The 25,615-nt window shown below is 47.1% G+C and overlaps 2 protein-coding genes and 3 non-coding genes across 6 annotated transcripts in view; 2 read left to right on the top strand and 3 right to left on the bottom strand.

Moving 5' to 3' along the window:
* The window catches only part of LOC138165419 (small ribosomal subunit protein eS8), a 230,373-nt gene that overhangs the window by 159,390 nt on the left and 45,368 nt on the right, over nt 1-25,615 (top strand). The gene's annotated exons all lie outside the window — the stretch shown is intronic.
* Nucleotides 1-25,615, top strand: part of ARMH1 (armadillo like helical domain containing 1) — a 40,118-nt gene that overhangs the window by 2,162 nt on the left and 12,341 nt on the right. Inside the window, exons 2-5 of the mRNA XM_069093338.1 lie at nt 850-918; nt 1,369-1,535; nt 1,832-2,028; nt 12,538-12,622. Coding sequence (XP_068949439.1) covers nt 850-918; nt 1,369-1,535; nt 1,832-2,028; nt 12,538-12,622 — 518 coding nt within the window. The remainder of the gene's footprint in view (nt 1-849; nt 919-1,368; nt 1,536-1,831; nt 2,029-12,537; nt 12,623-25,615) is intronic.
* On the bottom strand, nt 20,713-20,830 carry LOC138165448 (U5 spliceosomal RNA). Its single transcript, XR_011169354.1, has one exon. It is a non-coding gene; the product is annotated as a U5 spliceosomal RNA (small nuclear RNA).
* Nucleotides 21,830-21,945, bottom strand: LOC138165458 (U5 spliceosomal RNA). Its single transcript, XR_011169363.1, has one exon. It is a non-coding gene; the product is annotated as a U5 spliceosomal RNA (small nuclear RNA).
* LOC138165462 (U5 spliceosomal RNA) lies at nt 24,254-24,370 on the bottom strand. The gene has a single exon (XR_011169367.1). It is a non-coding gene; the product is annotated as a U5 spliceosomal RNA (small nuclear RNA).

The following is a 25,615-nucleotide window of genomic DNA, read 5'->3' as shown; positions in this document are numbered from 1 at the left end:
CCAAACCTTGTTCCACAATTTCTCAGCCTCCGGAACTGTATGTGTGGCTCTCTGGGAAAGCTGAGGCTGAGCATCCTTAGCTGGCCTCCCCTCCCACACAGCTCTCTTCCGGTCATTCACTGCTGACTTCTTTGTAAAGGGTCATTTAAAAAATCGTATTGGAGACTGAAGTTAAGGAAAGTTCATAAGGTGCTTTTGGATGCAGAGGAAGGAGTACAGGAAACTAGGCTTGCCCTGCAAAGGACCATGGAGGCCAACTGTCATCTTACAGAAAAGGAAACTGAGGTTAAGAAAGAGAAGTGAAGGGATTTCCCTCCGTAGAATGGAAACTCATCAAGAGCAGATTTCCTTCCTTTGACTCCATATCCCCAGACCCTGGCGTGGTCCCAGGCACATCCTAATATTTAATCATTGCTTGGTGATTGATTTGATGGCCCAAGGTATCAGTTAGCAAGTGACAGAGCCAGGATTCGAACTCAGACTCTGGTTCCCAACCCAGAGCTTTTCTGTCCCACCCTAAGGAAACAGAGTACGTGTTTCCTTGCAACAGCAGGAGGCCAGCAACAAGCCCTTCCAGGACGGCTGCAAAGTACTTTGCATTGTGTGCTCCCTTTGGGCCTCCAAGGACTCCTCAACGAGCACTGTGAGGACCAGACTTCCTGGCAGCTTCCAACAGAGCCCCCTGGTGGAGGCTGGTCCTTGGCAGGAAGGCTCTAGCTTCCCCGCCCCCCACAGCTGGCAGCCAAGCCATCAGGGCATCTAGGGGGGGAGGGGGAGGAGCACAGTGAACCTACCTAGGGGTGACCAGCAATTGTGCTCACAAGATTCCTCCTTTAACCAGTCATCCAGCTACATGACTGGGGACTGCTTAAATAAGCTGCTGAGGTCCATTGGCATCTTCCTCTCTGCTGTGAGCTGGTGAGTCTGGAGGGGATCTGGAAGGGCAAGGGGAGGAACCTTTGATTCTGAGCCAAAAAGTTTGGGAAGCTCAGTCCAGGTCCCTGAAATGTCACAAATGGGATCAGGGACAAGGGTCTGCAGAGCTGGGCTGGGCCAGCACCCTGGTGTTCAGCCTTAAAAGCCCTGAAGGATCATCTAGGTTAACCTGCCTTCCCCCTCCCAACCCCATTTTACAGAAGAAGAAACTAAGGCCCATAGAGAGGCAGGGACTTGCCCAAGATCACACAGGCAGTAAATGGCAAGGGTGAGATTTGAGCCCCAATCTTCCGGCTCCAGCACCAGGCTCTGGCCCCCAGTTAGGGCCATCTCCCAGTAGAAAAGGGTCCTTTGGCATCCTTCAGGAGAGGTGCCCAGCTGAAAAGTCGGCAACTTTCTTTTTTGTGTGTACTTTGTGACCTGTCCGGGCAGTAATCGGTACCTTGTGGAGTTCCTTGAGGTCGGAGGAGTCTTAACCCTTTTGGAAATCCTGGGGCTGGAGAAAATAAATGAAGAGGACAAAAAGGAGTCCGTCCTACTGCTCCAGACGATTGCCAACTGTGGACGGAAGTACAAGGAGCTCATCTGTGAGAGCTACGGTAGGCAGGTGTACGGCGACTGCTGAGTGAGCTCCAGAAGGGAGTGCGGCCTGCCACCCAAATGCCTATGGGCAGCTGCCCCAGGACACCCCAGCCTGGGAGTCCTGGACCACTGTTCCCCCAGGGACTGCCATGGATGCCCCAGCCCAAGAGCCCTGGGCTGTGGCTCTGAGCTGGCCAGGGCAGTCCCAGCCCAGGAGCCTCGGGCCACGGCTCCCCCAGGGGCTTCCAGGAACAGCCCAGGGAATCCATCTTTGCTGCTGACACACAAGGCTTGTGCTTCTTCCCACCCACAGGCGTGCGGTCCATTGCAGAATTTATGGCCAAGTCCAAGTGTGAAGACACCCAGAAGGAGGTGCAGATCCTGCTGGACACGTTAGTCCACGGGAACCCCAAGTACCAGAACCAGGTGTACAAAGGCCTGATTGCTCTGATGCCGTGTGCCTCCCCCAAAGCCCAGCAACTGTCGCTTCAGACACTCAGGGTAGCCCAGGTGAGAATGCACCCCAAGTAGCCTGCCAGCTGCCACGTTCTGTAAGTCAAGGGTCTTGCGCTGGCCCACTGGGCCTGGGAGACGACAAGAGAATCCAGAGGCAGAGTGAAAGAGCAGAAGTACCAAGGACTCTTTCTGGGGAAGGAGGTGGCTTGGTGTGGTTGAGGACGACACTAGACTGGACGTCTGGTCCTGGAAAAAGCCACCTCCTCCCTACTAGCTTCCATTTGCTCATATACAAAACGGAGCTGGGAAAGGGGGCAGGCAGGTCTATGGGTCCTCAGAAGGTCTGGGTGTGACCTTGGACGCTTGACCTCTCTGGGTGTCAGTGTGTGACCCATAAAATAGGCAAGGAGAGGAGGAGGGGCAGGAAGTGCTGGATTAGTGGACCCCCAAGAAGTTCTAAATATATATGACCCAATTACATGGTGTAAAATGTGATATATATATGTATGTGAGTATATATTTGTATATATTTGTGCGTATATGTATATATACATGTGTATATATACATATATATATACGTATGTATGTGACCACATCTACATGTGGGGAGGGGCTTAAGAAAATACACATCATGCGATCTTCACTTAGAATATTGGTATGTGTGTGCCATCACCTAAGTAAAAAGGTGGACGAGACAGTTGAATTAACTGGCCTGCAGTATCAATGGTAGCCACCAGGTGGCACTCTACCCAAGCGCCTCTTCAGTAACAATTGAGCACAAGCCAATCTCCTCGCATCCCAGGCTGACAGCCTCAACACATTCCAGTGGTACCCCATCCCTAATGTGGCATCTTAACACTCGGCACTTTCCCTTTTCTCCTAGGTTTCCATCACAAGATGATACTTGGAAAGAGCCTTGCAAACCTTAAATCACCATATAAATATTAGCTATTATTATTATTAGCTAATATAGTCTAGGTCAAATAGTTCAATATGGAGGCAGCTAGGTAGCCCAGTGCATAGAGCGCTAGTCCTGGAGTCTGGAAGTCTCATCTTCATGAGTTCTAATCTGGCCTTGGACACTTCCTAGCTGTGTGACCCTGGGCAAGTCACTTCACTGGAGAAGGAAATGCCAAACCCTTCTAGTATCTTTGCCAAGAAAGTCAGACATGACTCAACAACAAATTTTAATATGAATTTACTCTTTATAATTTTCGTTTGTTATTCTCATCATATGAGATATTTTACTGTCTTAGGCCTCTTCCATTGGCACCCATACATTCAGATATTCAGTGCCTTAATCACATAGACTTAATGACATGAAATTAAAATACAAAAAATGTAAGAAAGTCTCCCTCTAGTTCTGCTCCCTCCTGGATCCATATCTAAGACTAATAAACAGAAACATGGAGAGTGATAGTGTTCATTTCCCCAGTCTCAATCTCAGTTCCAAGGAACACAACAATGTAATAGAAACCAGTGCAAGAGAATTTATAAAAAAGAATAATTTTACCCCTAAACCTGGATTATGGGCAACTAGGTGGCACAGTAGAATGCCTGGCCTGGAGTCAAGAAGCCTCATCTTCATGAGTTCAAATCCAACCTCAGACTTTTACTAGCTGTGTGACCCTGGGCAAGTTACTTAACCCTGTTTGCCTCAGTTTCCTCATTTATAAAGTGATCTGGATAAGGAAACAGCAAATCACTCCAGTATCTCTGGCAAGAAAACCCCAAATGGGGTCACAAAGAGTGAGTGAACAATAAAAACCTGGACTAAATGAAGTAAAAGAGAAAAATCAAGGAGTGAATACAATCTAAGGAGGGAAAAGTTCGCAGGAGCCCAAGGTCACTGAAAACCATCACTGAATGCAAACTCTAGAAATTATACCTGATAATAAAATGAGTGACAAAAATGGTACCAGTGTCTCCAAATGATTTTGACTGACTGAGTGTAGAAATACTTCACTACCTGCCTACAATAGAGCCTGCATGCCATGACCATTGGCCAGTGAGGACCTTGGGAGAGATGGAGATAATCTACAAATACTTCTGAGAAAAGGAATCAAACATCATGATGGCAAAAGAGATGACAAAAACATGGAAGGCATGCTAAAAGAAGGTAGAGGCTGACATCAGTAGCTGTCTGATATGTTTGGTGGAATATTTGCACTCCGTATTGTCCAACTAAAGGCCAAAAAAAAGAAACATGAAGAAAGGAACTTGGAAAATAAAATACAAAAAATCCTTGACAACCTTAATTAGCAGTTGGAAGTGAAAACCAAAAATTAAAGTGATACAAGGAGTCAAAACACTGGAAAGAACAAAATAAACAATTCAATACCATTCCAAAATCATACTATAAAGGCTTGAGAAGTAAAGAAATCAGAAGAAGGGGTGGCTAGGTGGCACAGTAAATAGAGCACTGACCCTGGAGTCAGGAGGACCTGAGTTCAAATCCGGTCTCAGACACTTAATACTTACAGGCTGTGTGACCTTGGGCAAATTGCTTAACCCCAATTGCCCTCCAAAAAAGAAGGAAGGAAGGAAGGAAGGAAGGAAGGAAGGAAGGAAGGAAGGAAGGAAAGAAAGAAAGAAAGAAAGAAAGAAAGAAAGAAAGAAAGAAAGAAAGAAAGAAAGAAAGAAAGAAAGAAAGAAAGAAAGAAAGAAAGATAAAGAAAAGAAAGAAAAATTAGAAGACCCCCAAACAGGGAGGAATTACTAATCACTCATATGATGGCAAGAAACCCAATACAACAAAAGGCAAATTGGACCACACATCAGACAAGAAGCTTGCCACCATTATAATAATGAATTTCAGAAAAATTATGTCGTCAGGTGCCTGAAATGTCTACCTTCTCTGTAAAACTGGAAAGCAACAGATCCATACAAGATGTGTAACTATTGACTCAGTGCCTCATGGGGCACATGAATTACTAGTCAGTCATTCAATAAGCATTTATTAATGATTTATGAATTACTAGCATAAGACTTTACTAGCTTCCTCTCTGATACAAGCCTGATTTCTTAATACAAGGCATCACATATTTAGCATTTTTAAAATGTGAATGCCAATGTCCCTACAAATACGGACCAATTATGTGTTTATGTTTTTGCACAAAGCATTCATAGCTTGTATCACCCAAAAAAATAGTACATGTACTTACAAGAAAATAAACTATTGTTAAAAGAGCAAAGAAGTTGTTCCAATAAACCTTGGGGTTATAAAGAGCAAGTCATTATTGATTCGGTGATTATTGAACAAACCACCCCAAAGCCATGTTACTTTTATTGATTCTCACCAGCCCTTTGACTCAGTTTTGCACTCATAGCTTAGGCACAATAGCAAATATAGAAAGCAGACCCCAAACACCGAGAGAATGTTTGTGTTTGACGTGCACATGGAAAACAGTTCTCTACTGACAGTTCATCACCAACACGGTAATATAAAGACCAACTGATATAAAATGTGGCATCTCAAGGACGCTGGAGCTTTAACCTAGCCTTAGCCTAACCTTAAACTCCCTTCTGTCGCTCCTGAATTGGAGCCAAAGATGGCTTTCAAGGCAAAGAGAGAACTGATACCACAACGTCGTGTGAATAACAATGAGATGGTTTCACATCACAGGATCCCACCGAAAACACCTTAAACAGGCCCTCATCTCCTGGAATCTTTCTCCAATGTCATCTGGACTCAGTGAGTATAAAATTCTTAATGTGCAAGAAGGAAGAACAGGGGGTGAAGGCTCTGAGTTGGAAGCTGATGGCCAGAATGAACTAATGGACAAAAGGGATGCTTACAGCGTGTTGGTCTCTGACAAATTAGGCACAAGGCCATAAGTGTAGGTTCAGTGTTGGAAAGAAATGAGATTCAGCAGTAAACAAAAAGAAGTCTGCTTAGCCATAGCCTAGAAAAGTTATTCAGCTGCCACTTTGGGACACACAAGCCAATACCTGAAGTACTGAGAGATGTGCATCCCCCTCATAGCAACCGTAATGGAGAGAGCCCAAGAGCCTTGGAGGTGGCAGTGCCCTCCAGACCATGGTGCTGCCTCCAGTCATCACGGAGGGGAGACTTTACCATGGAGCAGGGCCCCGCTTTCCTTACTAACTTCTGACAGATTGCCACCAACAAGCAGGCAGGCTCAAGGGCCCTGGGAGAGGCAGCCCTCCCTCCTCCCCCCTCCTCCCCCCCCTCCCCCTAGACCAACAGCCATCAACCTCAGAAGATGAATCATGGAAAGTGTTTCTGCATGTGCAGCACCTCCCGTCTCCCCAGCAACTATAGCTATTAAAACTCAGAAAATAAAAGTTCTCATCGCCAATGTCCTTGCCAATGTCAAATGGTTCAACTTCAGAAAATGATGTGATTTTATCAGTAGAAAAGACACTAAAAAAGATGTATTGCCTTCTGCTTTGTGGCAGCACCCTGAGGATCATGGGATCTTTCCACCTGACTTGAGCTTCTTCAAGGGAGAGGTTGTTCTAGTTTTCTGTTTGTATCTCCAGCTCTTAGGATGGTGCTTTGTACATAGTAAACACATAATTGGTGTTTTTTCACTCATTGACTCATTCAACAGGGACATCCTAGGACTTTATGTAAGTAGATGCAGCCTCCCAGTCTCCATATGGAAATATGTCTGGTCAACAGGGCAGGATATGGTGACTCCTTCGGCATCTGCCAAGTCTAAAGGGACCCGACTCCACACTGGGTAGGACTTATGTGCCATCGGGCAACCAGGAACCTATGTTAATATGGCCAAAGGCCACCAGGAAGCTGCATCCACTGGGTACCTTAGCCCCTAAGCTCAGTTAAGTTGTAGGAACAGCTTTGCCACCTTTCAGGTGAAAAACCTATCCTAATCCACATCGATCTGGGGGACCAGTTTGGAGAGGGGGATCCTTGGTAGATAGTGATCTTGTCGAAAAAGAGAAAAGTGAGGCTTTGAATGTTAAGAGACTGATTGACATCCTGAAGTCAAAGCTTAATGGGGAGAACATGTTTAACAAGTATTAAGTACCTACTGTGTGCCAGGTGCTTGAAGGGAGTGCCGATCCCCTATTTGGGGGTCTTACTGTGCTAAACAACACCTCTACAATACCAGTCTTAATGTACATTTTTGGAAAAGTGAAATGGATCTAGGTATACAAACAATGCTTAATGAAGCATGGGCACCTCAAGGTGACTATAAAAAATTAACGTTCCATCAAAAAAGAGGAAGAGAATTGATAGATGTCCTCAAAGTACAGCCCAAACAAATCACATTTTATAGAAATACTTTAGGAACAAACAGATGTCACTTCACAAAACAATGGTAAAAGTTGATGAAAGGCATACATTCCCAGTTTTATTGAATGCAGCTTAGCACAGAATTATCCAATTTGAAGAGACCTCTGATCTATACAGTAAAGGAATCCCACCCCAACACACCCAACAGGTGCTCATCCAGCCTCTGCCCAGAGACCTCCAAGGAGGGGGAGCCCACCAACTCTCTAGACAGCCAGGGCTACCTTGGGCAGCTCTCATTGTTAAGGAAGCTTTTTTTCTGACTGGGAGCTGGAATTTGTCACACTCTCCCCAGCCAAGGATTGTGCTAAGTGCTGGGGACACAAAAAAAGAGGCATCTCTTTAATGATACTTTCTAGAATTTTCCTAGGAATTGACAGGCTCACTCATCTAAAGTTTGCAAACTCTCTTGTTTCTTTTTTGGAACTGGGACAACCTTTGCCCTTCTGCAGCCTGATGGTACCTCTTCTAATCTCCATGATCTTTCAAATATCCCTGCCAGGGTGTAATGTAATGCCAAGGAAAGGCAACTTCCCAAGGTTCAAAATACCAGCATAGGTGCTCTCCATTTTATTCAGTGACAAACCAAGAACCGAGAAGATCAAAACATGACATCATTCAAAATACAGCATTTACTAAGTGTGATTAAATAATCTCCAAGGACTACCCCACCCCAGGACCTTCCATTCATTCAATCAATTACAAAGTCCCTCTTCTAAATACTACTCCACTCCTAGGCTGTACCTTCATTTAGTCCACCACAAAGCTCCTCTTCTCAAATGGAGATTAGTTTCCAATCTAAGTAAAGTACATTCATTTGTTCAACCATAGAACACAAAAAGGTCAAAAGTTTCCCACCCCTGGATCACAATTGAATCTACCCCAGAGTTACAAGTTTAAGCACAGCACTTAATACCCAAATGGAGGTCTTTTCTTCATCTTGACAGGAGGCAAGTTCTCAGCAATCTTAGTTCCTGGGGAGACAAGGCTTAGCAAGGCTACAAGATACTTTGCCAGTCTCTTCATTAATTCATCCTGTCTGCAGAACAGTCCTAGAACCCCTGAAAACATTAGCAAAACCCTCTCCCAGGATTTCTGTAAACATACAGCAAGAAAATCCTTCTTCAGGGCTTCTGAACCAACAGAAAGGTTCCCAGACCCCTGCAACAACAGCACTGCCCTCCACCAGTGGACAGCATTCACTCTCTGTCTGCAGGACAGTCTCAGGAGCTCTTAACCAGTAGCCAGGTTCCAGGACTTCTTCAACAACAGGACTGTCTTTCACCAGTGGACAAATCTGGCAAAACAACATCAAAACAGACAGACAAAGTACCAGCAAAACAGCCATGTCTCCTCAGTCGTTGGCAGCTCCCGGGGCAGGTCTCAAAAGTCCAGGGCGATTCAAAGTGGCCCTCAGCAATCCTCTCAGTCTCTCTCTGCCTCCACGAGGGTGCTGCTTCCAAAAAGTTCTTCTGCCTCTCTCTTGTCTCTCCAAATCTAAGTCACCAGCTCCTCCCAGTTTGTGTCTCTCTTTTCAAGTCAACAAGTCCATCCCATAGGTGGGATTAACAAGCTCTGGGTTTTAACACAATCAATTTGAAAACCAAGCCAATACAGGGGGATCCTTATATTCCATTACTATCACACAGGGATGAAGCGCTTCCATCAGCCCATTCTTTCAGCACCATTGGATGTCACTCATCTGGGCCTGGGGACAAGGTCATACCTCTGTTGTCTCCCCTTCCTTATCTTGGGTACCAACTTTCTTCATCATTTTTGTTCTGTGATTTTAAAAAGTCATTCTCCATTTCAAAGAAAACAGAAGCAAAAATAATAATAGTTAATAGTGAGAATAAGGAATGAAGACGTGTCTGGCCTGGGCCCTTCCCTTAAAATAGAGGCTCTGGGAGGAGCCAGCCAGTACAAGAGTGGAGGGCAGTTCCATCATGAGAAGTCCAGAAGTAGAGTCAACCAGGGGGAGAAAGTTTCTGAGACATGGTAGAGAAAGACTGGATGAGCAAGGGAGAGGGAGGAGGGGAGGTCCCATCAATTCCATGTCACATCTACCTCCCTTACATAGGCTCTCAACAGAGCCTGGGAAACAGTGAAGGTCCAAGAATGGGGTCAAATGGCTCTCCATGGCTTTCCCTCAAGGCCATGGGAATGATCATAATAATAGCTTGTATTTATATGACACTTTAAGGCTTGCAAAGCCTTTTATAAATTTTATCTCATTTGCAGCTGGCTCTGGGAGGTAGGTGCTATCATGCCCATTTTACAGTTGAAAAAATTGAGGCAGTGAAGTGCCCAGGGTCAGACAGATACTAAATGTCTGAAACTGTATTTGAACTCAGGTCTTCCTGGGCTCTATGTACTTTGCCATCCCCAACCTAAGTGAGCTCAGTCAACAAAGTTTACAGGCATCAAAACAAATGAGTGAATCAGGCATATTGGTCTGTAGCAGTGGAGGGGTTGTGATGGCTGTTCAGGATCAGGTCACTGCCAGGAAAAATCGCCAGAGCCCACACAACTAATAATGCTAGCAGTCAGCATTGAGAAAGTGCCTTCTGGTCTGCAAAACATTCTACTCATGTTGGCTCTTTGGATTGTGCAATAAAGTGGTGGAAAGCGGGCGAAGGGTCACATCACCATTCCTTAGGCAGCCGAGGTCTGGGAGAAGGGGATCCAGAGTATGTGCCCTGGGGGTGGGGAGAGAGCCCAAAGCACAGGGCATCCTGCACCTCCTGGAGGGACAGGGTGGGGCTGTTGGGGGGGGGAAACGGGATCCCGATAGGTTCAACAGGGAGTCTGGAAAGAATTCAGCTCAGCCTTTCTTGGAGTTAGAGTTGAGAAAGTTTATTAATAAGCCATTACAGCGGGCAAGAGTCCTTTAGGGGACCTGCGAGTGAGAGGGGTACATGCTTTTACTTTTAAAGGGTAAGGCTGCCATTGTCTGGGCTGACCGGAGGGAAGGGACCTCAATTCATAGATAGTTTAGATAAGATTTGGGCCAAGCCCAAAGGAGACATGAGGGATTAAGTAAGAACAAAGGATTCCCAAGGTGTTGCCTAGGCCTAGTGCTGATAGGGGGAAGGGGCAGAGTCGGAGGTTGGGAAAGGAATTTTACAGATAACAATTTTACAATACAAATTGAGTTACAATTTCACAGACTGGTTTCACAAGCTGGTTTCACAAATTGACCTAGACCCCAGGTACCCCATCAGGGCCTTCTGTGGGGAAGAGCATCTCCATGACAGCTCAGAGAATTGCCCATGGACACGACATGTGGCCCTTGTGAAGGGATCCCTCCTCCTTTGTGTTAGGGGCCACTAGGTGTAATGGGAATATAAATTTGGAAGATCTTCCCTGCCCCTAGGCTAAAGTGCACCTGAAGCCTGGGGTGGGAGGCTTGTTTTTCAGTAAATACTTTTTGATTGGCCAGTGGGTCAATAAGGTTGTTACATTCTCTGAGCCAGGAGAAGGCTATATAAGCCCTGATGTGAGGCTTTGTTTTGGAGGCTCACTTTGAGAAGTGTTCTGTGATTTGATATAGATTCTGGGAAGCCGTTGTCCAGGGCCCACCCCTTTGAAAAACCCAGATGTGGAAACCCAGATGTTGACTGGGTATGGATGTAATGGTTGGACAGTTTGGAAATCTGTCTACTTGATCTGTTTCTGTCTTGATAATTCTTCCTGTATACTTTGAAGTTCGGGGTGCTGACCTTTTCCCCTGAACAAGGTAAACGATATATGTCTGACTGATTAAAGTAAGTTTGTTAACCCATTTTGAGTTGCTTTCCTTTAACAAAGCAGATCCAAGAACCTGTATGGGCAGCCACCCTGAGGACGCTTGGGGTGCTTGCTGCTACACTAGGCATAACTCATACTGTGTGTGTGTGTGTATACATATATATACATTCAGAGGTTTTCCAGAGTCTTCCTGGCTGGGGGCAGTGAGCCGCAGAGAAAAACTGACCCTTCTGGGAGGGTTGGCCCCAAGACTGACCCTGTTCTTTGGGCCCTGGGCCCTGAGTTATGGGAGTCTGGTTTGGTGCTTCCTGGAATGTGACAGAAGGGCTGGACCACTGCCTCCCACCCCTGTCCTACACAGTAGCTAGGAAATATTCCAGAAGTCCCTGCTCCTCCAAAGCCACCACCAGGCTGAATAATACCCTGATTTTTTTCAACTGGCCACCTCCAGCCAGGACTTGAACTAGCCAGAGATGGGAAAGGTCCGTGGGGCTGTCCTGACCTCCAAGGCCAGTCTGGGTGCCAGCCCCCACATAGATGTGACTTTGAGTCCCCCTACTATGGGACTGCAGCAGGGCAGGCGTGCTTGTTACCACCTCAGAGTCAGGTAGGTGCCCCCTTCAAACCTGGCACTGATGGAGGGAGAGCTTTTGAACCTGGGTAAGTTGAGGCCAGTCCGTGATATTGGGGATCTGGACCTCAGGCGTGACCCTTGTCCCTTTGCATGGCAGTATGATTGTTAGGATTGTTGGGGTACATGGGATAGTCAGGAGGACTAGCCCTTCTGGTGTGGGGACTTGCTGAGCCCTTTTTAGGGCTGCTTGACCACCTTTGGGGTCCCTCTGACACTCAGCTCTCTCACCTGTGGCTCCAGGAAGCTGTAGCATGGGCAGTGGCCACACCCCAGTAAAACCATCTCAACAGATGGATAAGCCAGTGAGGGTAACCCAGAGGCCTCACACCCATCAGTGAGTTAGAGGGGTGTCTACCCCAAGCATGTGAAGACATCCAGCAGAGTGGGCGGCTTCCCAGGTGGCTGAAGCAGGCACTGTGGAGTGTTTAAGTCTCTGATCCACGCTCAGAAAAAGAAACCAAAATCTAAGGACTCTTTTTTTTTTTTATGCTGGGCAATTTGCAAGGCAATTGGGGTTGAGTGATTTGCCCAAGGCCACACGGCTAGTTAAGTGTCTGAGGTCATATTTGAACTCAGGTCCTCCTGACTCCAGTGCCAGTTCTCTAGTCACTGCACCACTTTGGCACCCCACCTAAGAGTTCTTTAGTCACTCAGGGAAGGCTAAGATTCTTACACTTTTCTCATGACCATGTGAGGGAGGTCTTACTTTCATTGTTCCTCTCATATAACAGATGAGGGAACTGAGGCACAAAGACTTGTCCCAGATGGCACACTGCTTGTAAGAGGTCTGAGGCTTAGATTCCCAGCTTCAGGCCTGTTGTCCTACCTACATCCATCTGTGGGATGTATCAGCGCCCAAAGGGTCTCCCTTTTGTCTTGTTCTGTGTCCCTTCAGGCCATGATGGGGACGGTACACCCCACCATCGTGGACTCTCTACTGGGGGTGCTGCGCACTATGCACCTGGAAGTCCAGTATGAAGGTAGGAGGGCATTGCCCGCCTGCGTGGGTCCTCTTGCAATCTGGTGGGGGGTCACTGAAAGCAGGCTGGAGGGATAGAGGCGGGGGGGCAGCAAGGGCTGGGGACTCCCTGCTGGAAGGGGATCCATTGCTCAGAGCTAACCTGGGAATGCTCAGCAGGTGGAGGAGGGTATGGGAGGACCTGAGGAAGGGAGGGCATAGAGAACGGCCCTTCCTTGCTCCCCAAGATCCCTGAAGGAAGCCAGGCACCTGGGCAGCTCCTTCCCAGGGCTCAACTGATGGACTGAAGCAGGGAGAGGTTAAGTTCAAGGGAAGGGAAAGAGAAAGGAGATCCAGCTCCCCCACCTGCCTGTCCCAGGTATGGCAGAGGCACCTGTCACCACCCACCCTCCCGACAATTGGCTTCATCCAGGGATCCTCAGGATCGAGGAAGGGCCATTCCCCTTGCTCTCAGATGCTCCCCTTCACCTTCCCCCAGCCTCTGACTCTGGGTTCTAGCCCACACCTGCCTAGCCCATTACAAAAAGCCCAACATCCCAGGTTAGCTCAGGATGATGGCTCTCTTCCAGCAGGGCAGGGCCCCCTAAGGGTCCTAGCACGAGGCAAGGCCCCTGCTTGAGACCAGTGTCACAGAAGGCACAAACACTGGGCAGGGCTCAAGAGGCCAGAGGAGGGTGAGCAAGTCCAGTCTGGTAATCAGGGAAGGTTTCACAAAGGTATTTGAACAAAGGATGAGTGAAATTTCAACAGGCAAAGTAAGGCAAGGGAGGGCATTTCATGTCAAGAGAATGGCATGAGCAAAGGTAGGGAGGTGGGAAAGTATAATGCTGAATTTTGGGATATGTATGTACAACGTGGAAATTTATTTTGTCTGACTATACTTATATGGTACAAGGGTTCTGTATTTCTTTTTCTTTCTTTTTTTCAGTGGGTGGAGGGAAGTGGAAGAAAAAAATGCTTGGTAATTGAAAAAGAATTATTATTTTTTTTAAGCAATCGGGGATAAGTAACTTGCTCAAGGTTACATGGCCAGGTGTTTCTGGGTGGGTGCTAAGTGTCTGAGCCCGGATTCAATCCCCAGGTAATCCTGACACTGGGGCCGGTACTCTTACTCGCTGTGCTACCTGGCCGCCCCAAAAAAGAGTTATTTTAAAAAGGAAAAGAACACAAAAGATAGCAATAGAAATACACACATACATGTGTATGTGTGTGTGTGTGTTGGAGGAGGGAAGGCAGAGCAGTTGGGGTTAAGAGACTTGCCCAAGATCACATGGCTAGTAAGTGTCAAGTGTCTGAGGCTGGATTTGAACTCAGGTCCTCCTGACTCTAGGGTCAGTACTCTATTCACTGTCCCTAGAAATGTATTTTTAAGAAATATCGAACATGATGCTGATCCAGAGGGTAGCATGCCCAAAATTAGGTAAGAGGGGTTATGCTTGCAAAGGTAAGTTGAGGCCAGATTGCAAAGGGCTCCAAATTGCAAGGTAAGGAGATTTTACTTTATCCTGTAGGTAATAGAGAGCCATTGAAAATTCTTGAGCTGGGGGCGGCCAGGTGGCTCAGCGAGTAAGAGTACCAGCTCCAGTGTTGGGACGACCTGGAGATCAAATCCCGGGCTCAGACACTCAGCACCACACCCAGAAATAACTGGCCGTGTAACCTTGAGCAAGTTACTTAACCCCGATTGCTTAAAAATACATTAAAAAAAAAAAGAAAATTCTTGAGCTGGGGATGACATAATGAAAGAAACACTGTGACCTAAGAATCAATAGGGTGCAGTGGCTAATTGAATGTGGGGGTAACGGCGTGAAATTAGGAGGTAGAGCGATGCCAGGAAGGATCAGGACCAAGCCAGGAAATGGCCTAGAGGAGATCTTCCATCAAGCCTCAGTCTACCTCTCTGCAGATTCCCTCCTTTGCCTTAGTTCTGCTCTCTGCAATGTTCAGAACAGAATTCATTCTCTTTTCCCCTAAACCTGCCTCTCTCCAGACTTCCCTATCTCTGTCTCCCCATTTGACAACTGCAGGGGCATCTTCAATGCCTCCCTCCAAATACTCAGTACTCACTAGATCTTTTCTACAACATCCTCGTCACCACCCTCACCCTCCACAATGGAGTCCATCCAATAATTTTCAAAGAGTGGGAGAGACCCCTGATAAGTAGAGGGATCAGAAATGGCTTCCTGGATGGGAATGGGAATAAGCGTACATTAAGCGCCTACTATGTGCCAGGCTTCCCAAACATCATCTCATTTGATCCTCAGTGAAAGGCTGCAAGATAGAAGTTGTCAGGGGCAGCCAGGTGGTGCAGTGAGTAGAGCGCCGGCCCTGGAGTCAGGAGGAGCTGACTTCAAATCTGGCCTCAGACACTTAACACTTCGTGACCTTGGGCAAGTCACTTAATCCCAATTGCCCTGCCTTCCCCCTCCAAAAAGCAAAAAAAAAAAGTGTATGTTGTCATTATTATTTCTAGCTGGGACCTGTATAGCCCCCCCTCAGACACTTGAAGATTGCTCTCGCTTGCCTTGAGCGCACACATAAAATTTCACATTTAGACCTATGGTGTTTCATCTTCTTCGCTCCACCTGGATTTTTTGGGACTCTGATGCCGTTCACCAGTGTGTGAACTCTATCCTTCCCAGCTTGTATCACTCTGTGGTGTGATGAGCTGTTATCCAGCCATGCCTTTATCCAAGTTCTGCACTTAAAAAAAAAAAAAGTGAACTCGGGCCAGGCTGAGCACAGATCCCGAGGGCCCACTACTGGGTGGTCATCTCTTGGCCTCCCCCCCCCCCATCCCCTCTCTGCCATTGTTATGAGCATCTGAAACCACCATCAGAGACCCCAAAGCCCATCAATAGGGAGGCATAGCTCTGGCCCAAATATTCAGAAGTGTCGTGGCAAGCCTATGGCATCATTCCAGGTAAGAATGTAGGACCATCATCTGTGGGGTGCACTGAGATTTTTGGTCCAGTCTCAATGTCCCTGACTTGTTTCCCAGTGAGGTACTGAAATTAAATAAAATGCAAAAAGGGGCACATTCCATACCAAATATTATACCTGTAGGACAGACACCTCCCCTGGTGCTTGCAGAGCTGAGAGGGCCCTTTTCTCTCTCTTTTCCTTCCCTAACACCTTCTAACAGCATTTCCTGAGGCAGCTGCCAACAGGCCAGAATGGGCTATCCTAAGATGATAGCTAAAATGTCCTCCCCTCTGTCAGCAACAGTGCAGCCTAAGGTCAGGCTCAGGGACCATTTTGTCCCTGCTCTGGGTTCTGAGGGCCCTTCCAGTTCTGAGTTTCAGGCCTCCATGAAAATGACATTGCTGAGATCTAGTTTCTCACTTGGTTTCCTCTGTAATGAGGACACAGGGTCTCCCCTGGTTTTCTCTTAAAGATCCCTTGTACTGTGGGTCCCCTTCACACATGGGCCACCGAAGGTGTTTGCTTTTGTTGGCCCACCCAGAGAACGCCCTAGTTCACAGCAAAGGACATGTGAAAAAAAAATGTCCTATAATGTGACAGGGAAAGAGGCAGGCCCACACGTTAACACTCCTCCAGCCTGGGACAGTACAAAGATTGCATGTCGTAGAGAACTATATGGAAGGTTCACACGTAGCCCAGGCCTACACAGAGCAAAGCTACTTGTATCTCGGACACTGCAGAGCCCAGTCCTCATCACAGCACCTCTGCCAGGCCTCCCATCTCCATCTTCTTTCAGGTCACCTCTCCCAGGCACCTTCCGTGGTTTTCTGGTGACTCAGTTGCTCTCTGTTGCCTTTTACTGGCTGTCCATCAGCTATCTGACCTCTTTGGGGACATTGTACAGCTTATTCTCCACCATCATCCAGTAATCTGTTCATGCTATGCATGTTGGGGGTAGGGGGAAAGAAGGAGAGAGATGTGAGACAGAGAGAGAGACAGAGAGAGGAAGAGATAGAGACAGAGAGAGGAGAGACAGAGAAGGGGAGAGAGAGAAAGAGAAAGGAGAGGGAGGGAGGGAAATAGCTTTGTTATTTTTCTATAAGCAATCTTTTGGTAGTTTGATTGGTGTGACATTGAAGAAGTAAATTAACTTAGGTCGTAGTATTGTCATTTGCGTTATGTTGACTCAGCCTACTCATGAGCAAGGAATATTTCCGAAGTGATCGTTTCACATTGCAGGATGAGACACACGTTTTTGGACATAGCCAGTTAATGTGGGAATGTATTGTGCCTGACTATGCACATTTGTTACCAGGGTTTTGTTTTTCTTCTTTAACTTGGGGGTGGGGTGGGAGGGAGAAGTAGAATAGGGAGAGGGAGAGAGAGAGAAAGTTATTGAAATGTCTTTTTTTAAATGCCCCAAAAAGAACAGAAGGAAGAATAGACGAGGAGGACAGCTCTGAAAGTTGAATCAGATGGTGAAAGGCAGCCCAGTTCCTGGGACCCAGCCCCCCCTCCCCATGGCAGACCATGAGAGGAACAGGAGCAGGTCTGACACTGGGGTCTTGACGTTTCCCTAGCCTGTCTCCTAAAGGGCTGTAACTCCACACCAATCAATAAACACTCATTAAGTGTCTACTCCGTGCCAGGCACTGGAGATACAAAAAGAGGCAAAAGACCCTCCCTGCCCTCAAGGAGTCAATGGGGGAGACAACACGGAAACAAGTATGTACTAGGCAGGTTGTATAGGATAAATAGGAAATAACTAAGAGGGGAGGTGCTGGAATTAAGAGGGGTTGGGGGAGACTTCCTATAGAAGGTGGGATTTCAAATGGGATTTAAAGGCAGGGAGGTCAAATATCTGAAAGTCTTCAAGGGAAACAGATTTTTTTTTTGCTTTTTGGAGGGGCAGTTGGGGTTAAGTGACTTGCCCAAGGTCACACAGCTAGTGTGTGTGTGTGTGTGTGTGTGTTAAGTGTCTGAGACCAAATTTGAACTCAGGTCCTCCTGACTCCAGGGCAGGTGCTCTATTCACTGGGACACCTAGTTGCCCCAGTAAAACAGATTTAAAAAAAAAAAAAAAGGTATTTCCCCTGATCCTCTCAAGAGGAAGGTAATAGTTAACCTAATACCAGCAGTTTAGCTCCCTCTTCCCCTCCCCCCCAAACACTGGTTAAACAAAAGATTATCTTGAATTGTGAATAGGGAGCAAACCCATTTACCCAAACAGATAGTAAAAAGAAGTCAGGAAAGTTACACACATCACACATCTGAACAGACTCAATGGTGAAGAGAGGGAGACAAAAAGTCTGACACAACACAAAAACTAGTCATGTGACCTTGGGCAAGTCACTTAACCCCAATTGCCCTCTAAAAAGCAAAATAAATAAATAACATTTAAAATTAAAATCTGACTGAGCTCAAAGGAAGAGGAAAGGAAGGGAAATACGACTTCTTCATCTCAGGGGCTGCAGACAATGTTTGTTGTTATTGGTATTCAGTGGCTCGGTCATGTCTAATTCTTTGTGACCCCATGGACCACAGCACACAGGCCCTTCTCTCCTCCACTATCTCCCAGTCTGTCCAAGGATTGTTTCCATGACACTGTCCATCCATCTCATCCTCTGCTGTCTCTTTTTCCTTTTGCCTTCAGTCTTTCCCAATATCAGGGTCTTTTCCAATGAATGGGGGGTGCAGTTTCTTCTACCCATCAGCAGCTCTGGGATCCCCTGAAGACACCCACACTTGCCTCTTGTAACACCCTCCCTCCCCCAGGTCCTCCCACAACCTCGCCACTTAATGTCTGCTCATCATTCTCTCAGCCAATCATCAGTCATTCCACCTCCACTTAGAAAACAAGAAAGTCCTAGGGCCGTCCCAGAAACTGGGCCACGTGGATTTAAAAAGAAAAGCAAATTAGCAGTCCTCTTTTTGAGTGTTGCTTTGCATATGGAAATGCCTGTTTTTATATGTTTTGTTAAATTCAGAATTCTAAAAAGAATTAAGAAAAAAAATAAAAGGAACCAAAAGAAACTATGGGAAATGGTCCAGAATCAGAAGGCCTTCGTTTGAATCAGTCGGTCACTTATCTAAATTTGGGCAAGTCACTCAGTCTTGGAAGGCCCACATCTCCCTAGCAGGCCACCTCTTCCCTCAGCCCTGATAGCCCTTTCTCCTGCCCCACCCCTTCTCTGAACACTTCCTGCCAGGGTCCAAGCTCATTGGTGCCTCCCTGCCGTGGAGCATGGACGTAGGGGTCCTGCACACCATCCCGCTGGGGACATCCAGTCATCGCAGCCCTCAGCGCTTTCTCAGGCCATCAGCTCTGACTGCTCTTCCGCCTTCCCAGTTGTGCTCCCCCAGTTAGCCATTTCACCTGACACTGCCCTCTGCTTTCAAATCCCTCACCCCCTGGCCCACCTCTCTTGGCACCTCCTCTGCTCCTACTTACCTGCTGCTGGGACTGGAAGTCTCATAACCATGCATGTTAGATAGATTACAGATTCATGTCATCCACCCTCCACTGGGCCCTCACTGCAGCAAGGCAGTCTTTTTATTCCTCCCTAATTCCTTATTTCACCTCCCACAAAAGCTTTTCCAAACCTTCTCATTATCTTGGTATCAAATCCATCGTCCTTGCCCCAAGCGTCTCCCCACTACACCTTCCCTCTCTGGCCAGGGTGACTTTGCTACAGCGTAGGTCTGACAAGTTCACCCCACCTCCTGGCCCCCATCAATGAGCACCAGTGGTTCCCTCTTAATGCCAAGGATCCAATATAAAGCCCTCCATCACCTGGTCCCTTCCTACCTTTCCAGCCAGCCCAAATCCTACTCTGGGATCCAGTGACACCAGCCTCCTGGCTGTGGTTAAAGGGAAATCCCGGTTTGGGCCTCACCCTGAAATTAAAGGCAAATTCAGGAAATAAGACAAAAGGAATTCATTGGCACCCCAAGGCATCAAGCAGTTGGAATGGAACCAGAACCTCTAGCTGCGGGTGATAGGCCCCGGCTGGCGGAGCCCCTTACCCAGAGGCTGAGAGAGGTTGAAACATGGGGGTCGCTCAGACTGACTCTGTCCCAGTGGCTAACTTTGTACACTCTCGCCTTTGGTGCTAACCATACTCAAGGTGCAGCACCTCAGTGGGACCCATACCATTCCTCTGTGGCTCCTGCCAAATCAATCTGAGTAAACATCAGTGGCTGTAAACCAGGGGACTTAAACTTGCAGCAGGAAACAAATGAGTGCTGGCCATGAGTATCACAAGAAAATCATAATCCCATGCTTCCTTCAATGTCATAAAAGTTAAGCAAACTTAGTTAAACAGAGTCATCATCTCCTATATTCTTTGAGGAAACTATTACTATTGAGTCTGACTCTCCATGACCCCATTTGGGGATTTCTTGGCAAAGATATTGGAGTAGAAGCAAACAGGGTTAAGTGACTTGTTCAGGGTCACACAGCTAGTAAGTGGCTGAGGCGAGATTTGAACCCAGGAACATGAGTCTTTCTGACTTCAAGCCCAGTGCTCTGTGCAATATGGTGCCACCTAGCCTCCTGAGGAAGGAAATAAATAGGCCCTGTAGGTAAACCAAATCCAGTTACAGATTAAAACGATTAGTTGAGGTGGAAAGTCAGCACCCTAAACTTCAGAGAAAATCCAAACAGAGAAATAAAGATCAACAGGGTTCTGAGAGCCCTTTACATACATCCCTAGATCAAGGGAGCCTTTACATCTGAGCAGGAGGGGAGTTCTGAACATCCAACTGCTCAGAATATCGGTCAGGGAAACACAAGACTTTTCTCATAAGTGAGCCCCCCAAAGCCAAATACCAATTCAGAGTATGTACACACACTGCTCAGAGCCACAGCCCTCCTGACTCAGTGCCTAATTAGAAATTAGCACAACGTGTGAAAGCTCTCCTCCAGGCAAACTTCCTTATTGGGTTGCACTTGAGGTCTATTAATGGGTGAAGAAGATATTAAATTTTATTAACATTACAAAAGCTTCACTGCCTAGAAGGGTTATTTCTGCTTCTGACCCTGAATCCTTCCACTGTTGGTAAAATTCACTCTAAAACAATACAAAATTCAGAGCACAAACAATCCCCACAAGTCAGCATAAAACTAAGAGAGTTTCCTTTATTTTCTTTTGCCAACAAAGACACAGGCCTCATTCTAGGGAGGCCTTAAGAAAATTAGTTAATAACTCGTAGTCGTTTCTCTCCACGGAAATCTTTAGTAAAAGGCGAAAGATTTATTCAATCTGAAAAGAAACCAGAACATACTTTGAACTTCCCGCCCTGCCCAGCCCAACACCAACAGCCTAGCTTTAGCTGATGGTGAAGAATACTGTCCTGGGAGCTTCCCTCTCTTCTGGGACTTCTCAGGCACAACTTGGCCCTGACAAAGATTCACACCCTCCAACTTTCCCCTCCTCCCCACCTTGGGAGGGTCCAGAGTCAGGAGGCAGCCAGTCCAGAAATCAACATAAAGACACTATCTCCCCATCTCACAGATGAAGAAACTGAGGCCCCAGGAAGAGACTAACAAAAGTGGCAGGTCAGGGTGGCTAGGTGTTGCAGTGAATAGAGCACTGGCCCTAGAGTCAGGAGGACCTGAGTTCAAATATGACCTCAGACACACATACACACACAAAACCTAGCCGTGTGACCTTGGGCAAGTCACTTAACCCCAACTGCCCTCCAAAAAGCAATAATAATAATAAAATAAAAATTTTAAAAGTGGCAGCTCAAAGACAAGATTACTACCAGAAGGCTTAATGTCAGCAGATTAGAGCAGGAACATTGTATTGCTAACTTGGAGGGAAAGCTGAGTTGGCAAGAGTGGGACAGAAAAGGAGCACTTTTCAGAGATTTGGTGGCATTACATTTACTCATCCCTGCCAGAACATTCACAAACCTCAGGATTGGTTTGATGATAAAATGATGAAAATGATGGGGAAATTCAGAAGCTACTAAACAAAAAACTAGAAACTTTTTTTTTTTTTTGCAGAACTAGAAACTCTTTAGAGGCTACTAGCAGGACTGTCTGTAACAATACAGCATTTAACTTCCATTAAAAGTGAAAAGCAGCGCAAGCAAAAAAAACAGTATTGCTCTGTTGTCTCAGAAAATTTCTATTCCCAGCTACTTCTAGAACCAGAGGTCTTTTTGCCCTTAAATACTTGCTAGAAAGCAGACAAACCCACCTATGACAAAAAACTAAGGAGACAACTGGTTGCAAAACCTGCAAAGTGTTCTTTTTTTTCTTGACAGGAAGGTAAGCCTCAAATTAATGAGGCTTCAAAAAATTAGCTAATAACTCATAATTGTTCCTCTCCACGGAAATCTTTAGTAAAAGGCGAAAGATTTATACGATCTGAAGAGAAACCAGAGTATACTTCACAACCCCCGCCCCACCCAGCCCACAACCAACACTCTGGCTTTAGCTGATGGTGACTAATACTGTCCCAGGAGCTTTCCTCCCTTCTAGGACTTCTTAGGGAACTGGTCGGATCAACAAAGACTCTCCCACCAAAAAAAAATATACTTCCAATGTTGCTGCACTGGAGGGAGAAAGATGAGAAAGTCAGGGAGAGGAGTGATCTCCTCGGGAGTTCTCTCTGTGGCGCGAAGTCTTGTGGGTATGCAAAGTAGCACTAACCAATTTTCCACTCCTCCCCACCTTGGGCGGGTCCGGAGTCAGGAGGCAGCCAGTCCTGACCTAAAGAAGCCACTGAACCACTATCTCCCCATCTCACAGATGAAGAAACTGAGGCCCCAGGAAGAGATGAACAAAAGTGGCAGCTCAAAGGCAAGATTACTACCAGAAGGCTTAATGCCAGCAGATTAGAGCAGGAACAGTGTGTTGCTAACTTGGAGGGAAAGCTGAGCCAACATGGTTGGCAACAGTGGGACAGAAAAGGAACAGGCAGCTTTCAGAGATGTGGTGGACGGCACCGCATTTACTCATCCCGGCCAGAACATTCACAAACCTCAGGATTGGTTTGATGAAAATGATGGGGAAATTCAGAAGCTGCTAAATGAGAAACTAGAAACTCCGTAGAACCTACCAGCAGGATCATGCATCTCTAAGAATGTAGTGTTTAACTCCATCAAAAGCAAAGTGCAAGCAGAGTTTAGAGAGATGCAGGATTCTTGGCTCAGTAGGAAGGCAGGTGAACTTTAGTTTCATGCTGATAGCAACAATCCAAAGCACTTTTATGATGCCCTCCCTGAAGGCTATTTATGGGCCACAGACCTGGTGCATCTCAACTATTCAGTGCTAATGGAGCCACATTGGTTAGTGATAAGGACAAGATCCTGGAGAGATGGGCTGAACACTTCCATAGTGTTCTCAACAGACTATCATCAACCAATACTGAAGCCATTGACCATATATCTCAGGTTGAAGTCAATTCCTCTGTAGCCCAACTTCCAACTGAAAAAGAGGTTTGGAATGCCATTAGGCTCCTCTCCTGGGACAAAGCACCTGGTGCTCATTCTCTTCCAGCTGAGAAATTTACAAGGCTGAGGGTCCATTGCTCACATGAAAGCTGACTGAAATCTTCTAGGTTATATAGCAAGAGGTGATTATTCCCCAAAAGATCTAGGATGCCTCCATCGTCCATCTCACAAAGGTGAGGAAATAAATGGTCCCATGACAATGGAGGTGAGGGGCGGGGGAGGGAGCTTGTCCCTCTCTTAGTCTTTGCTGGCCAGATTCTCCCCTTAATAGACTGACCCTTCACCTGGATGTGGTCATCTACCTGAGAGCCAGTGTGGCTTCAGAAAGGGCCAAAGAATGATCTATACGGTGTTTCCTGCCTGACAATTCCAGGACAAATGCCAGGGGCAGAAGAGAGGTCTGTATACAATGTTCTTCAATCTGACCAAGGCCTTTGATACCGTCAGTTGATCAGTATTGTATGTCAGCTTTGTGACAACTTGCCCAGGTTCTGGATAATAAACAAAGCTCTTTACTTTCCCAATCACCACTGGAGTAAAAGCAGGGCTGTGTCCTTGCTCCCATGTTTTTTTAGTATGATGTAAGTTGCCTTCAATGAAGACAAAAACAGCATCAGTCAGCTGCTACGAAGATAAGTGAACTACTTAACCTGAAAGGGCTACAAGCCAAGACTAAAGTGGAGGGAGAGTTGATGCATGATTTTCTGTTCACAGATGACTGTGCACTCTGCAGCCTTTGAGGCTGAGATGAAACACAGTATGGATCAATTCTCTTTGCTTGTGCTAATTTTGGCCTAACAATTAGTACGAAGAAAACACAGGCTCTCCACCAGCCAGCTGCCCACTATCCACATAAATTACAGTAAATGCAGAAATGTTAAATGCTGTGGACTTAGCGAAAATACTTTAAAGAGGACTTTGGATCATCCAGGACCTGTCCAGAAAAGGGTGACCTGAATGGGGAGCAAACGGTGTCTGTCCCATGTAACAAATAAGTCAAGGAACTAATCTAACTGGGAGTACTCAGAAAAAAACTTAGATGTCTTCTTTTCTGCTTAGCCTCAAACATGATACATGAGAAAATTCAGAAACTTTTGCTGCTCCAACCCTCGAAACGTCAACGTAATTTCAAGTAAAAGGGCATTTACAAGAAAAGGCAACAAGAGAAAACTGAGAAATATAGCTACAACGAAACGTTTACAAATTGAGAAATACAACTGCTTTTCATAACGTGAATGCAAGCCTCATTAACATGAAGCCTTAAAAAAATTAATTGACGACTCATAAGCGTTTCTCTCCACGGAAATCTTTAGTAAAAGGCGAAAGATTTATACGATCTGAAGAGAAACCAGAGCATGAACCAAAATTCCCGCCCCGCACACCCCAAGACCAACACCGCAGCTTTAGCTGACGGCGACCATCGCTGTCCGCGGACCTTCCCTCTCTTCCGGGACTCCTCGGGGAGCAGCTCCGCTGGATAAAGACTCTTCTCCCACCCTCGTAAATGCACCCCCAACGTCACTGCATCGGGGGGAGAAGGAGGGGAAAGTCAGGGAGAGGGGTGCTCTCCCCCAGACAGTTGACGCCCCGGCGCACAGCCTTGTGGGTATGCAAAGCAGCACCAAACAACTTTCCCCTCCTTTCCACCTTGGGCGCGTTCTGGCCAGGGCACCCAGTCGGAAGGCAGCCGGTCCAGAATCGGCCCCAGAGACTCAGCTCAACTGCTATCTGCCCATTTCACAGATGAGGAAACCGAGGCCCGGGGAAGACGACAATTGCCTACAAACCCTGGGCCCCATCTGCAGCCTTTTCATCGCGGAAAGCCACCGGCAGCACAGGCTACGTTCAGACCGGCCCTCACCAAGCGCCCTTCCCCCTCCCTCCCTCCAGGTCCTGGGACACGTTCTTCCCAGTGCTTAGAGAACACTAGGGAGGCAGCAAGACGTTGAGCTCCGGGGCCCCCCGCAGACACGTCCGAGTTGGAATGCCCTGAGCCGGTCTCAGCCTCCGTTTCCGCAGCTGTAAAATACGCGTCTTAAGGGCTGTAGAAGAACGGACTGTTCTGAGAAGGATCCGGGCCCACGAACGTCCGCAAACGAAGGTCGTCGGAGCTCTGGCAAGAACCCGCCAGGCCAGAGGAGCTGCAGCTCCCAGGACCCAGCTCTCGTGCTGCCCTAAGAGCCGCTGCAGAGGCCGGGCTGGAGAGGAACGGACTGGCTGACAAGGTCGTTCGGGGGCTTCGCTGGATGTCTCTCGGGCAGTGCTGAGGGGCTCTGTCTGTGTTTGTTCTAGGGGGGGGGCAGGTGAACTCTTTTTTCCCCTCCGTGTCGTGGGTCTAGAGGCCACCAGGTGGCGCGGTGGCTAGAGATCTGTGCCTGGGGACAGAAGAGGGTCCTCCTGGGCAAGTCACTCTACTTCTGTCCTCCCCACCCCCTCCCCCGCCAATGCACCTTTCCTCATCTGTAAAAGGGGGATAACCATAGCACCCACCTGCAGGGTTGCTGTGAGCATCAAACTGAGCTGTTTGTAAAGGGCTTAGCACAGTGCCCCAGCACGTAGTAGGTGCTTGTCTCCTTCCTTCAAAGCAGGCATGGCTCTCTTA

Source organism: Petaurus breviceps, unplaced genomic scaffold, assembly GCF_028583685.1.
Source record: "Petaurus breviceps papuanus isolate PSGF00001 unplaced genomic scaffold, PetGlider_PUasm1.0 208, whole genome shotgun sequence".
NCBI lineage: Eukaryota > Metazoa > Chordata > Mammalia > Diprotodontia > Petauridae > Petaurus > Petaurus breviceps.
Note: the sequence above shows the minus strand (reverse complement) of the source record. Positions and strands in the feature narration are given on the sequence as shown.